Below are 15,136 nucleotides of genomic sequence, written 5' to 3' on the forward strand. Positions count from 1 at the left end.
TGTGGTGCCACCCTTTCCAGAAGCTTTAGGAACCCATCTACTCTGATTTTCTCCTCTCGGCACAAAAGTATTAGAGCAGTCCAACAACATGGAGCTTTTACTCATTTTCCAAAAGTTCATGGCTCAGTTTAGGTCAATCGTGTTCGTCCACGAGGGCAGAATTTATCCATATCATGTCGGTTCCTCTTTAAAATAATTCTATTTTTACGTTATAAGTTGTTCCACTAAAAAAAAAAAATAAATGACTGCTTTTTAATTGTAATAATCATTATTGTTAATATTGGCCCCAAGTGCATATAGTCAATTATAGAACAAACATATTTACATTGTTAGCCAGCATTCATGAAACACATCAGTTGTGGACCATTTTTTAGCAATAAAAACATACTTGATATATTTAGCATTTAGCATTTAGAGCACAGTTCGTCCTGCACAGCACTGTACTGGGCCATATCGCTCGATTCGGCAAACATGAAAAAGATGTAGAAATAAATAAATTACTGCCAGGGGTCAAAGGGCAGGATTTCCAAACCCACTAATCCCCACAGTGTATGCTGATGTGTGTTTTGCTCCACTTTTTAAGCTCCCTCCCCTCCTTTTCCCTTGTGGATTTAGTCCCCTTTGGCAGCTTGGAAAAGTAAATAAGGCGCGTTATCTCTGCTGACATACCTAACTCCAACTTCCTGGTTCGTGTTTGGCTGTCAGAACTGCCCCTCCCTGACGCAGCCAGCAGAAATCACAGCCTCCATTAATAATTACCACCGCAACACGCATGCCTGTTTCCATGCTGCCGCCTAGCTGCCGTTTTTTTTATTTCGGAGGTTGAGAAAGTCAGACGTTTGTCCTTGTATTGTGCTTCCCTTATACTCAGAGTTGCTTTTTTACTTTCAGTGAGGCCACTGGACAATCGTGTGGGTCATTAGGTGTGATTTATATAGATCCTGGCACATGTGCTCTGCCGACTGCAAAAGATAAAAGGGTTGAAGACAATCATTGGCTCCAGGGATCCGTCACCTGGCAACAGGGAGTTTGCGCTTGCAGTTGCACGTGCGTGTTAGACATTTATATTTTCAGCATCACTTGGCTGTTTTAGGCTACGTTTGAGGACAGTGTTGTTTTTCATGTAGCGGCAAAGGTTGCCTGACATTCTAGCAGTAGAGCACCGGATGCGCATGAACACCGACAAGTGAAAGCAGCGTCCGGCGTGCCCCCATGGCCCCCAGCCTCTGCCCTCCCACCTTTTAAACTGCTGTCTGTTGAATAAATAAAAAGGAAAATGTTCAAAATCATGCCATCTCTTTCCACAGGGCGGGTCTATTTGGTACAAACCACTGCGCTGAGGCTGGAGGCTCTGCAGCTGGATGACCAAGGCTTGTATGAATGTCGAATCCTCTTACTGGATGAGCCCACAGATGAGCTGCAAAATGGAACCTGGACTCAGCTCTCTGTAACTGGTGAGCTTTATGGAATAGTCTGTGCGTGTATTTGTTGCACTAATACAGCGTATTGCTGAGCGAGTGTTTGTGGTCAAAAATCAGTGATCCGTATGTAAAATATCTTTGGCACGTCAGTGGAGAAGCCAACTTTCATTCCCAGCATTACTTCCACATAAGAGGGAGCTTGGTGAGTGACACGAAGCTGAAAGACACCTTTACAACCATCATGATTGGCACATGTAATCTACAGGTGTGTGTGTGAAATCACACAACCCTTTTTAATATAATCAACAGTGCACTGTTATCCTCCACTTTGGTTTTAACATCACCAGAGGAGCGCTGACATTTCCAAGTATTGATGCCAGGCTAACGACACCAAACAAGCCTATGATGGTCATTATCCATTTAAGGCTCGAGTGTGAGCAAAGGCCAACATCAAATATCAGGCCCTTCCCTTAGACACACAGTACAAATGTGGTCCCACGGGTATCACCGACTTTATAGCTGTTCGATGACCCGCTGATCTGCTGACCTCTGACCCTGCTGACCCACTCAACAGTTATGCTGACAGCTTGTTGTAATTAATGTATTTGGATGATCTCTGCGTATTCTCTCCTCTCCTGCTCTCTCCTCTCCTCTCCTCTCCTCTCCTCTCCTCTCCTCTCCTCTCCTCTCCTCTCCTCTCCTCTCCCCTCCCCTCCCCTACCTCTCCTCTCCTCTCCTCTCCTCTCCTCTCTCTCTACCCCCCCCCCCCCCCCCCCCAATCAGCAGGAGGGTCCCCCTACATGAGCCTGGTCCTGCTCAAGGTTTCTTCCTGTTAAAGGGGAGTTTTTCCTGCCACTGTTGCTTGTTGGGGGTCAGGCCCTGGGATTCTGGAAAGCGCCTAGAGACAATTTTGATTGTAATGGATGCTATATTAATAAAAACTGATTGATTGCCGTAGACGCACTGAGTCTGAAATTTAAAACTGGACTGCAGTGTTGTACAGGCTCATTCTTCCTTTGAGCTGCATAATAATAATATTACTGCATGGGGGACTTTTATAATCTCAGGAGCAGTTATGCGGCAAAAATGACCTTTTAAGGTCTCCACATTGTGTTCTTAGTGATTTATTATTCCCTGGGTGAAGAAGATGAGTGTTGTGGCAGCACATATTTGTTTAATTTTCCATTTGAATTTAATTTTCCCCTGAGGACATCTTGCAGATCTCACTGTACACTACATTTTGTCACTCTGACCGGCTGTTTCCGTCCCTCTCCAAAATCATTCAAATAGAAAAACCGAAGTTTAAACCTCCAACCGCTTCAATTACAAAAATGATATCTTTGCTCCTTTTTCTTTAAAACACAGTTTACTATATGTGGGATTTTATTTTAATTTTTTGAGCAAAGAAGTCAAAACAACTCATTAAAAGTTGTTTTGTTAACTTATTTTGTTAAAACCCTATTGGCAAGGCATCGGCTTCGACAGGTGTTGGCATTACACTTATTGATATGCTTAAATAATACATCTCTATTTAAAATATGCGTAATTATTTTTATGTCCTTTTGAAGTTTGTGCATACGGAGGGAGAACCTTCTCTGAGCTCAAACCTGCACAACAAAGCATCACCGCATGCCGCTGATCAAAGCGTGGTGAGACAGTCTCACTGTGGCTGTTAGCAGATGGATGTGAAATCTGTTAGATTGTGGTTGTGTGTTTGAGGCCCTCGGTGTAACCTCACTGCAGATGCTTTTTTCATATCTTATCATTTGAGATCACAGGCCACAAAATCAGATTCAAAACCCTTTTTCGCATGCAGATATTAACTTTTTTCCCCCCAACACTTTCCAACACTCAAAATGAAAGGGCTCTGTGTAATTCATCTTTAAAGGGTGTGATGAGACCTGTATTCAGGTTATGCATGGCAGCAAGGTGCAATGGCTCATCTCATTAAATGCTGGTTCGCAAAGCTGAAGCTTACACCGACTCTGGCTTTTTAATCATAGAACTCTTATGACATAGTGTCTTTGTTTGGCTGTTATTGTCCAGAATAACGATTGCCCTGTCTGCAGGGATTCTACTGCACTTACCCGAACCCCCCACGCTTCTTTCTAGTGTTGAAACCAGAGTAAAGATTTGACATTAAGCTTCTATCGCTCTAATTTGTTCTTTGTTGAGGGTTCCGTCAATTGAACTCTCCTTATTAATTTTGTCAGTATCTGATTGGGACTAAATTCTTGGAGCATTTTCTGTTGTATGTTTTGAAGCAATCACAGCCCAGGTGTGCGGAGAAAACCTGCTTTTTTATATTTCTTTTTTTCATCTTTTTTCCCACAGCCCCGCCCACCTTCACACAGGCCCCGCCCCCCGCCCAGGAAGCCCTTGTTGGAAGTCATCTTTCTCTTGTGTGTGTTGCTCATGGCAACCCGTCCCCAACCATCACCTGGCTAAAAGATGGCAGAGTGATTCAAGGAACAAATAATCAGGTGTGTTTTTACTCATTTGTGTCAGCGTAGGGGTGTGTATCATTCTGCGGCTGCCTGTCATCCTCGATCTAAACATCCCATCCAAGGATGCTTTTGTATCACACTGTGAGCTGATATAGAAACAGAGCAGAGTAGGAGTTTGCATTCAGATTGTACGTTTATACTTATTTACTCTTAGGCAGAACCTACCTGACAAACCTCAACAATTATAATAATGTGTTTAATCTATATCCTAGTCAAGAAATTCTGCAACACAGTTGTCACATCATAACTGTAAGCGATATTTCTCATCTTTCATGATAATATAAGACTTTAAATAACTGTTTAACGAAAGGAATGTGACTTTCCTTTTTCAAACTGCAGTCTGATTTGCAACTGAATGATGACTTCTTTTAGAAAATGTTGCAGAAAAAAAGGCTGTTGTGATTTTTAAAGGGAGCATCAGAGTAAGACTCATTTTTGCATGATGAATGATTAAAGCGTTATCACATCCTCTTTCAGCAGCAGATGATGTAAATGTCTCTGTTCCTCTCTTCAGATTCTTTTTAACTAGAGAAGCTTAACATCAACCACTCTGGTTTAGGGACTGGAACAAAACCTCTGACAGAAACGGCTCCTGTTTGATCAGACTTTCACATTGATAAAGGAATTAATTTTAATTTAAAAACCTACATGACAAAGTTTGCCTTTGAATCCATTCAAAATGGGGACAGTTGCTCTGGTTACTCTGTTTTCACTGCTGTGGCTCCTTTCCTTGCTTCCAAAGTTTGCCTCATTTTCCATGCATGGACAGAATTAAGCTTTAAACTTGTCTCTTACGTGCCACAGCGACAATTTTTGACATTGGAATTATTCAGTAAGACACGCAGAGCAACTTCCAAGAACCTTCAGGAGCTAATCGGCGATTTTGAGGCATTGAAATGGAAATTTTGACCTATGATATTAGTAATCCTTAGGCCATTAATGATGCATGGTGGTTCAGTGGTTAAGATATTTTGATAGGCCTTTCTTTAGGCCTATAGGAGTTTGATTATTTCCATGCTTGTGTGGATATCCTTGGGATCTGCCAATTCCCCTGCATCCAAACACATGTTAATGTTCATTACAAGTCAAAGGCCTTGAGCAGGGCACTTCATCGGCTGGCTCTGCTCCCTCAGGGCTACACATTAGCTGGCCACCTCTCATCTGATGCTGGTTAAACACGGAGGTCAAATTTAAGTGTTTCTCGTGTACAGACTTGGTCTACATCAAACTCCAATAAAAGGAATTATGGAGCAAATAAAGCGCTCCGCGCCACGCTCGGGCTCGAATCTCGTCCAGTTTCCGTTACTGCTGAACTGATGCGTTTGTCACACTGTATTTACCAGGATGGAGTCTTGTCTCTGCATGCGGTGAGCGCGCAGACAGCGGGTCAGTACACCTGCCACGCCTCCAACTCGGAGGGAAACGTGACTCGCGTGACCAAAGTGAAGATCAAAGGTCAGTAGTTGTCGATCCGCCTGCCGGCTCTGTCCGGCTCTGTGGTGTCACTGGTTGTAAGCGTCACTTTACACGTCCGTTTCACCCCTCTTACATCATTTGTCAGAGCCATAACTGAAAACGAATTGGCTGCCAATACCAGGAGCGGCCACGGGAATTTTAAAGGCTGCTTCTTGGACATCTCTTTTCTCCAAACAATAATGTTTGAAGTCTTCCAAAACATTACCAAATGTTTGCTCCCCAAATTCAGGACAAGCGCATGTAAAGCATGCACATATCCAATATCGGTGGATTACACCTACACAGTTTTGCATAATACAGCGCGGAATTTAATTCTGCCTATTTCTCTTCTCTTCCTTCTGCTGATGTTCTCTGGAGAGCCGGGACACGTCTGCAGCTTGGCAGAGCTGGGGAATGTTTTTGTTCTGTTGCGATGTCTCACCCCGCTTCCACTGTGGGATCACACAACTGCAGCAGCCACCTTCTGTTTAATTACCACGAGGAGAGCCCGGTCACATGACCAGAGCCTTGGCAGAGCTTGCTTGCGGTTTTGCCTCATAGATGAATTCTGGTGGATGAAAAGCTTATCTGGATAAAGTGTGTCTAAAAACCCACTAAACTGTCACTTATTTATAGACTGTATCCATCGGGCTTTTATCATTATAGAGCCGAACAGTAATGACCGCTGTACAGGTCATATATGATCAGGTATGTGTCAGATATGACACATTAGGCTCCATTTTTTCACACATTTGCAGGGGCGTTACATAAGAACCACTGACTCATCAACACTTTAAAGCAAACAATTGAGGATTTTGATGTTCTGTGAACTTGGACTGTGCACATACGATGCTTTCTAATCTGCTTTCCCCAGGCCCTCCCGTCATTGTCGTCCCTCCGAGAAGCATGTCCGTCAACGTATCCCAGGATGCCCTTCTGCAGTGCCAGGCATATGCTGACCCCCCTAACATGACATATGTGTGGAGGAAAAATGGAGAAAACGTATATCACGCAGAGTAAGTGCATTCATTAGTCATTGTGTTGGGGCTGTGTTAGGGTTTTCACCTGGTTTCGAAAGCAGGCAAAACGCAGGGGGAGGCGTGTCGTACAACAACGTCTTTATTACAAGGTCTGTTCAGAAGTCCTACTGGACTGCAGGAGAAGCACTCGTCCAGCCTTCCTGGCGCACAGAGAGCTCCAACGTGGAGCAACGCGTTCTTCCCTCCAGCAGGGCGGCGTGGGGACCTTGAACAGGCAGGGAGAAGCGTTACTACAAGTACAAGCACACGCGAATAAACACGATAACTCTCCAATGCTGGCAGACAGGCGCTCATTAAATACGTGGCTATGGAGATTGCCACAGGTGCGTCTGTCTGCAGTGCCAGCTGAAACCAATTACCGGCTCTTCCACGCCCCCTGCAGGAGAAAGCAAGCAACACACATCCTGGAACCCTGGACCCCAGCACATTGTTGTCTAAGTGGTCTATTTTTACCCTGACCGCTTGATTGATTTAAATTTTCCCCTTCTGGTTTAGTTCCCCACATGCACGTCATCAAATGTGGATGTAAGGCTTCATTTTTTCCTTGAATGTTTTGTGCTTTAAAATCAAACTCAAGAAGACGGGGGCAATAATGGAGACGTTCAATCATAAGCATTTATTTTTAGGATAAAATAAAGAGCGTAAAAGCGCAAAGAAATACTTTCCATCATAGTCCATCATTGCATTTTATGTTACCCATACCCTTCCCAAACACATATATATTGACAGCCATTTAACATATGTACCTGTTTCAGACCTTTTAAGTGGGTCGGTCTATTAAATTAAACAGCAAACGTGGGACAAAACCAGCAAAATAATGCAAAAAGATAAGGCAGTTACTGAAATAGACCGATTTGCCTTTTTAACTATCGCAGGCTATTAGTACGTCATTTATCAGCGCATGTCGGCACAGGTGAAGCATTAAAAGAGAGCCGCTGTCATGGCAATAAAAGGGGTGAGTCACCTGTATTAACAGTTTTTGTTAAAATGGCAGCCCACGTCAAAACTGAGAGGATCCGTTAGGAAAGATTTTAAAAATATGCTGTGAACGTGTGGCCAACTCAGTGGGAGGGACACAGATTCAAAAATCTTTTCATTTAGTTATTGACTAAGTCATAATAGAATAAAATTGTTGATATATCATCATTACATCATCACACAATGGCCCTTCACATGATGCCGTTCTTATTTTTCCACGTACTGTGTAAATAAGCCCTTTTAAAAGGACTTGTGCTGGATTTATTATGGTACGTTCTATGTGTCAGCCTGCGCGTGCAGTATGCGTAACAAAGACGACGCTCTGGTACGTCTGGGCCATACTCTGTTTATCTTTGGGCTCGACATGCACGACCAGCCTTTGCAACGCTTCAGTGACCACTTGGACAAATGTTGGTATTTGCGGGCATATTCTCTTGATTACTCTTGGGCTGGTTCATCAATTAGTCGGAGATGAAGCAGAAATTCAGTGGCAGACTGATCACAGCTGTTGCAGTGTGTCACAACAGTTTATGGTGGCATCAGAAATGTGGGTCATAATTACACATTTGGCGAGTACTACGCATTTCTTATTTTAAAAAAAGTGTCTTTTTTCCCCTCTTTAAGTGTTGGTGTCTTATTTGTGCAGCGGTGGTGATCGGCCACACTGGATCAAGGCTATCTATGACTTTCAGTCTATTATTAAAAAAAACAACAACTCTATATAATAATTTAGTTTTAGTTTTTGTTTGTTATACATTTATATTTCATTTCTTTGCAGCGATGCCTACATTTGACACATTTCAGGCCAGCCCGAATTGCCAATTCCAACAAGTATCAAAAAAATCTTGGCAGCCAGACTTTGAGTTATGCTATGTTGCAAAAATGTGTAATTATAATTTCATCTTGAGTTCTCAGCTGGCCAGAATTAGCGTCACCTCCTGCTGCTGGACAGTTATATAAGTGCCGGAACAGTCTGGAAATCTACCTGATTGTCACTACATTGAGATCTTTTACAGGTGTAATTTCTCATTTTTAAAATGCCATTTCACAATGGGAGAAAAAAAAATGTTGTGCTTGAAAAGAAGGTTGTAATTGTCCATTATGTTTTGTACAATATCTTTTGTTCATTTTAAATACAAGATGTGCCAAATCAAGTGGGCGTGACAGGAGGCAAGTGCTGTCTTTAGAAATCGACTGACTTGGTGTGTGTTTGTGTTTGTATTTCCTTCCTTTTTTAAAAAAAAATAAGGTCGCTGAAGTCACGAGTCAAGATCATGGTAGATGGAACTCTTCTCATCTCCAGTCTCATCCCAGAGGATTCTGGGAACTACACCTGCATGCCCACCAATGGCCTGCTGATCCCACCTACAGCCTCCGCCAACCTCACCGTGATGCGTCAGTTTCTGTCTTTTTATCCCCTTTTCTTTTTTCCTCATCATTCATAAACACACCAGATTTCTTGGAACTAAAACATTTCTAAAGGGCACTTTTATTTATCCTATTTCAAAGAAATTACGACATTGGTGAAGTGTGAAATCCCGATGGTTGAGCTGGCTAACACACTAGCATGAATTTATTTTTGTTTGCTTTGTTTTTGTTCCATACATATCATTTTTAATGATTGTTATATTCTGTTTAGGGTATGGGGGGGTTAACTGTTGTGTTGATGAAGGTGTGTGCTGAGCGACTAGTAAACAGCCTTTTACTCATCTGTGTTCAGATCCAGCCCAAGCTCTCCAAATGCCCGCACAAACATACCTTCCCACAGGTATGGAGGGTGTCATCACATGCCCGGCAGCCTCTCAGCCTCCATTAATCCGTGTTGATTGGACAAAAGACGGTGAACCACTGGACCTGTCCACGGTAATCAAAACAGTACTTTGTACATACAGGGGCAGCGGCCTGGACACCCCTGGTCAAAATGAACAACGTGATCTGCAAACAGTCTAAAGCAATAGATGAAACATCTGCATTTTAAACAAGATCTTTTTTTTCTTTTTTACTTTGAACCTTTACATTTTCAAGGTAAAAGAGAAATAAAAGGGCCCCCAGCAAAAGTTTGGGTTTGGAGCGGGAGACTGTGGGGCCGATGGCCAAAACCTTGTGGTTGTGCCTGTTACGGTAGTTCATCCTGACTTTTGAAGTGTGTTTAGGATCAACATCCACTCACAGAGGCCATCCTTTTCAACTTCAGCTTTTGATGCTGTTATATTCACTTCTAGAATTCTTTTGAATTTATTATTTCCCATCTTTTTCTTACTCCTAATCCAGGGAATCTAATCCAGGGAAACCTTCTGTCTATCACTGGCTGCATCATGCAGGACAGGTGTTCTTTTCATGAAATTCTGCACCCTTTCCTCTACAAACCTTTTCTGCTCTTTTCAGCCAGACTTCTATGCTGACCTCATCAGTCCGTTGTACCCAGAATGCATCAGTGTTAAGTTGTTCTTTTGATGCTGAATTCTGTGGCGAGGAGGCTGTGGAGGTGTTATTCTGATGACTCTTCCACAAGGACTGTGTCAGTGCCGGTGGTGCTGAACAGTTGAACAGCGCCGCGACTCCCAACCTCCCTGAAGGTCTTTTGCAGTCAACAGCGATCCTGAGTCGAAATTCGAACAGAAGTCCTCCCTGATGGGTTTCTTGGTCTTCCAGACCTTTTTCTGACCCCTACAGTTCCTGTTAACTTCCATTTCTTAGTTAGATTCCAACTGAGGGAACAGCTACCTGAAAACACTCTGATATCTGATCTTATTCCCCCACCATGTGGGCTTCAGTCATTTTCATTTTCTGAGTGATCGGCAGCTGCTTAGGGACCCATGGCCGCTGAATGCTGGAGCAAGATTAAAGGAGTCTCCATGACGCTTTAAAGATTACCTCACCTGGACCTAGCTAATGATGAATGTAAACAAGCCAAGGTCCTAACGGGCACCATGAGGTCTGATGCATCAGGCACGGTTCTTTTTCTTCTTTTTGTACAAAACCAAACTACAATGCTGATATTACTTACTGGAATTTTGACCAGATTTTTTTTGGGGGGGGGGCTGTGAACGTTCCTGCATGCAGAAACTCAAATCTCAACCTACTTTGTTCAGTCAGACTGGCTCTCTATATTCCTGAATATTCCCCGAACTGCTTCCATTTCTCTTGACAGTTGAATACATTGTTTTTTTTTTTGGTAAATAAACACAAGACGCCACTGACATCACTGAAGTGACAGCTTTCAGCAGCCTGTCATGCAAATGCTCTCCTGACAAACCTCCGCACCTGTTTACAAAGCAGTAGAATCCTCTCATTATTGCTGGGCACCTACTTTATGTTGGCAGTTTATACGTATATTCATGTGATATAAGTACAATGTTCTCATTTTCTGGTTGGATCACTGAAGGGCCACATAATCTAATTTCCAAGTGGAATCATTAGTTTGAAGGAATCTATCATTTGAACCAGCAGCGGCAAGTTTTTATTTAGAATTTTTTTTTATTGCGTGCAAAGCATCCACCCGCTTTCCCCCTCCGCCTGCTGATCCCACTTTGGCGTGAGCGATGGATATGCCAGTGAACGAGAGCGCCACAGGAACTGTGATGGATTCCCGCCGTGCCAGATAGTTTCAGGCTGTTAATTCACCAATTATTGCAGAACCGCGGTGGATGTGACGAGCCTCGCTATCGGCTGGAACGGTGTCTCACAGCCTCGTTCAGCTGACGATAGTGGCTGTTTCAACTTCACTACACCAATGTAAATGCAAACCTTTTGTGCCATCTAAGTATAACACCAGCGCTCCGCTGTCCCTTAATAACAGGGAAAGAAAAAGATAAAATTCAAATGTTGCTCCAAGAGATCGTGGGACTGAAGCTCCATCTGAATCCATGTAAGCGGTTAGAAAAGAGGATGTTTTAAGTGAGAATAGGCCATTGCTCACGATGTGCCTTTGATGGTTTAGATTATTCTTGCAGGATTTCTGATGATATTAAATACTTTGTGGTTTTGTGTTTGAGTCAGCGGAAATCATTTCTGTATTCCTGAGGACACGTCGCATGTCTTATCCTATTTTCTCCCATAGTATCCAGGATGGACCTTGACCTCGGCCGGATCTCTTTTAATGGCCACGGTCAATGACGACGCGTCCGGCGTGTACGCCTGTACTCCCTACAACAGCTACGGGACCGCGGGTGCATCTGGACCAACGGATGTAATCCTGAAGGTTGGTGCACGCTCCCAACTGTCGCAGGGCCAGATCTGAACATCATTTTTAAAAGTCTTGCTCGGGACATTGAAAATGCGGCGCCGTATGTGTCTGCACCCGCTGTGCATGTGTTTTAATTAGACACAACCACATCTGTCGCGGCCTATTAGAAACTTAACAGACATGACATTTTTCTGACCTTTTCGCTTCGACGCGGAAGCCTCCTGGCGTTAATGCAAGTCATCTCAGACTCACTGCAACGGCTCCACTATTAGGGAGTTAATTGTGGGGCTAATCCTTTTGTTATTAAGATAATCTTGTCCAAAGCTGCGGTAATCCAGTCTTAAAATCCATTGTTGGAATCGCTGCAATCTCCCTGATGCAGCTTTATTGCTCATGAAACAGGACCCCCCATCATTTAGCATCACACCGGAGACGCAGTACAGAGAGGAGACCGGTCGAAGCCTGCTCATCCCCTGTCAGGGAAAACACGAGGATCCGACCATCAAAGTTACCTGGAGCAAGGTAAATCCCTCAAAGCCGTCACTCCAGCATGTTAACATTCCCGCTCTAATCATCAGCACTCGGCTCAGCTCAAGCACAACCTTTGTGTCGCATGTGGCTCACGTGGCTCTCGGCTAAGAAATCTATTCATCTGCAAATAAAATGGATGAATCAAATAAAATAAAATGTGAAAATCATTTAACAGCCAATACCTGCTGTGGAAGACACTCACCACCATTATATTAGGTGTCAAATGTAGTTATACGCCGTTGCTTCTTTAGTTTAAGTATCTCGGGATCTTGTTCATGAGTGAGGGTAGGATGGAACATGAGACAGGCGCATCGGAGCGGCGTCAGCAGTGATGCGGGCGCTTAACCGATCCGGCGTGGTGAAGAAGGAGCTGAGCCGGAAGGCAAAGCTCTCAATTTACTGATCGATCTACGTCCCGGTCCTCACCTATGGTCATCAACGTTGGGTGATGACCGAAAGAACGAGATCGCGGATACAAGCGGCTGAAATGAGTTTCCTCCGCAGGGTGGCCGGGCTCAGCCTTAGAGATAGGGTGAGAAGCTTGGACATCCGGGAGGGGCTCGGAGTATAACCGCTGCTTCTCCACATCGAGAGGAGTCAGCTGGGGTGGCTCGGGCATCTGGCTAGGATGCCTTCCGGACGCCTCCCTTTAGAGGTGTTCCGGACATGTCCCACCGGGAGGCAGCCCCGTGGCCGGCCCAGGACTAGGTGGAGAGATTATACCTCTCGCCTGGCTTGGGAGCGGCTGGGGGCTGTCTGGGCATCCCTCCTGAAGCTGCTGCCCCCGCGACCCGGATCCGAATAAGCGGGAGAAAACGGAACGGAAATTCTTTAGTTATTATCTGTTGTTATAGAACATGTGCATCTTTTAATGTAAATTGTGAAAATAGATGTTGTCATTTCTTTAAGTGGTTATATGCATTAAAAAGACACGGATAAAGTGCATTAATTTACTGACATCTGTGTCATTGTTGACTAAAATTACATTAAAATATGTGGAAAAGTTGGTGCAGTGGAAAAGTATACACCAAAAAACTTTAGGTTTCATAAATAATTCCATTAATTTACATTTCTAAAGTGTGTTTCATGTTTCAAAGTGGCAACCAAAGAGGTTAGCTCCTGTAAAACAAATTCCTAAAGAAGCACAACTGTAAAAATGAAGACACGTTGATCAAAAAAATGTGGGTGAAGACATGAAATGTCCTTATAAATGTCAGACACATCTAGGTGTTGGAATTTTTGAGTCGTGGGTTTCATTAATCAAATATGAGCGATGACTCAAAGTCCAGCCAGTAAAGTGTTTCAGAGTTCTTGGAACTTTGGCTGCAAATCACTGAACCCCCACTGTTTTTCCTGCATCTGGAACATTTGAGATTTCTTATTTTAGGTCCACTTGAGCTGAGGGCTTGTGAGTACAGAGGCCTCCATTTAAAAGGCTTTGTCCAACAGGTTACTTCAGTGTGCCGCCCGTTCCAGCCGTGCTGAACTTTTAAGAGCCTAATTCTGAGGAATTCTTTATTTTGTTCTCTCCAGGTGGACCTGGCGCTGCGCACTTCGTACTCCATCCTGGCCAACGGCTCCCTGCTCCTGCAGCCTCTGACCAAGGACCACCAGGGCGCCTGGGAGTGCACCGTTACCAACCAAGTGGCCGCAGTCAGAACCAGCACCAGCGTCTTTGTGCTGGGTCAGTGTCGGATAAATGCTCGCAACAGGGCGCCAGTTTAAATCCAGAGTTTTCATTTTAGATTTTATTTTCGAGCATCCGTTCTTCTAAATGCCCTTTTAGTTCAACACATATTTCAGAAACAAATCAAATTTTCTTTCCATTTTTTTTTTCTTTTTGCTGTGAGTCTCCATTGCACCCATCATTTGAAGCCTCTGCCTCCGATCCGCCTCCGACAGTTAAATGTAGCACATCAAGAGACGGTCTCTATACTTTGGAAGCACGGTTGAAGTGCTGGATGATTTCCATCGACTCCTCTGTGTTGCAGGAACCAGTCCCCACGCCGCCACCTCTCTGTCCGTCTCTCCGGGGGTAAAGCAGGCCAACATATCCTGGGAGGCAGGCTTTGATGGAGGATCAGCGCAAACATTTTCAGTTTGGTGGGTGTAAAGCCTCCCACTTTCTCCTTCGGCTGTAACCATGGCAGCCATTGACAGAGCCTGTATTATTGTATTGATCTGGAGGAGAGGAATTCATTTATCTGTTATCACTTCTTGGCAACTGCAGGGGAACATGCTATTGCTTTCATAATGCAGAGGCCACGTTTGCAACATGACAGAAGGTTGCAGGAAAAATGTGGGCCAGTACGACCAGTTCAGAGAGTGAAGGCGATGTACAAAGTGCACGTATTGTTTATCTTAATGGCTGTGTAACCTGAAAGTGCAGGAGGAGACGGCGGCATGATGAGCTATCTTAATCCCTGAGAGGGTAATTGATCTCTGCTGCCGCAACGAGCAGCATGCAAATGGGTATATATAACATTAAAATGGAGGTCTAACTACATCAGCCAGTCGTCCTTTTAAATGAGCCCTTTCCTTGACTGGCTGGTTGGATAGGATCTTGGATTAAGGAGGGGAATTATGAGGAATAATCCCTACTCTGAGCTACGACAACAGATCAATTTAGCTTTTTATCTACACAAGTCTGAACTTTAACAGGATAAATTGTGAATCCTTTAACTCCTACAATCTATTCTCCTTTGCCCTAGAGATACTTTATAAACAGACCTTTGTGCCAAATCCATAATCAAACACAAATAAAGATGTAAAATGATGTAAACACAACAGTAAAAAGGTTACGGTGTGACAAAACATCTGCATCTCTGTACCAGTTAAACCCAATGGAAACAGCAGTTAAATTAAAATCTAATAATAAAAACCATAAATAATACTACCAAAACTTTGTGTGAAAGCACAGGACTGATCTGAGAAGCACAAATATTGATCAGATGCCATAAGAATCTGTCTTTTCTTCTCATTTATCTGTTTTTTTTATTATTTATCTCCACTGAGATT

General features: G+C 43.6%; 1 protein-coding gene across 1 annotated transcript in view; it reads left to right on the forward strand.

The window, feature by feature from the left end:
- Window positions 1-15,136, forward strand: part of igsf9a (immunoglobulin superfamily, member 9a) — a 36,547-nt gene that overhangs the window by 9,291 nt on the left and 12,120 nt on the right. Inside the window, exons 4-13 of the mRNA XM_011604494.2 lie at window positions 1,308-1,454; window positions 3,756-3,904; window positions 5,272-5,383; window positions 6,258-6,399; window positions 8,651-8,796; window positions 9,122-9,264; window positions 11,462-11,602; window positions 11,990-12,109; window positions 13,652-13,802; window positions 14,110-14,221. Coding sequence (XP_011602796.2) covers window positions 1,308-1,454; window positions 3,756-3,904; window positions 5,272-5,383; window positions 6,258-6,399; window positions 8,651-8,796; window positions 9,122-9,264; window positions 11,462-11,602; window positions 11,990-12,109; window positions 13,652-13,802; window positions 14,110-14,221 — 1,363 coding nt within the window. The remainder of the gene's footprint in view (window positions 1-1,307; window positions 1,455-3,755; window positions 3,905-5,271; window positions 5,384-6,257; window positions 6,400-8,650; window positions 8,797-9,121; window positions 9,265-11,461; window positions 11,603-11,989; window positions 12,110-13,651; window positions 13,803-14,109; window positions 14,222-15,136) is intronic.

The sequence above is a fragment of the Takifugu rubripes genome, chromosome 6, assembly GCF_901000725.2.
Source record: "Takifugu rubripes chromosome 6, fTakRub1.2, whole genome shotgun sequence".
Lineage (NCBI taxonomy): Eukaryota > Metazoa > Chordata > Actinopteri > Tetraodontiformes > Tetraodontidae > Takifugu > Takifugu rubripes.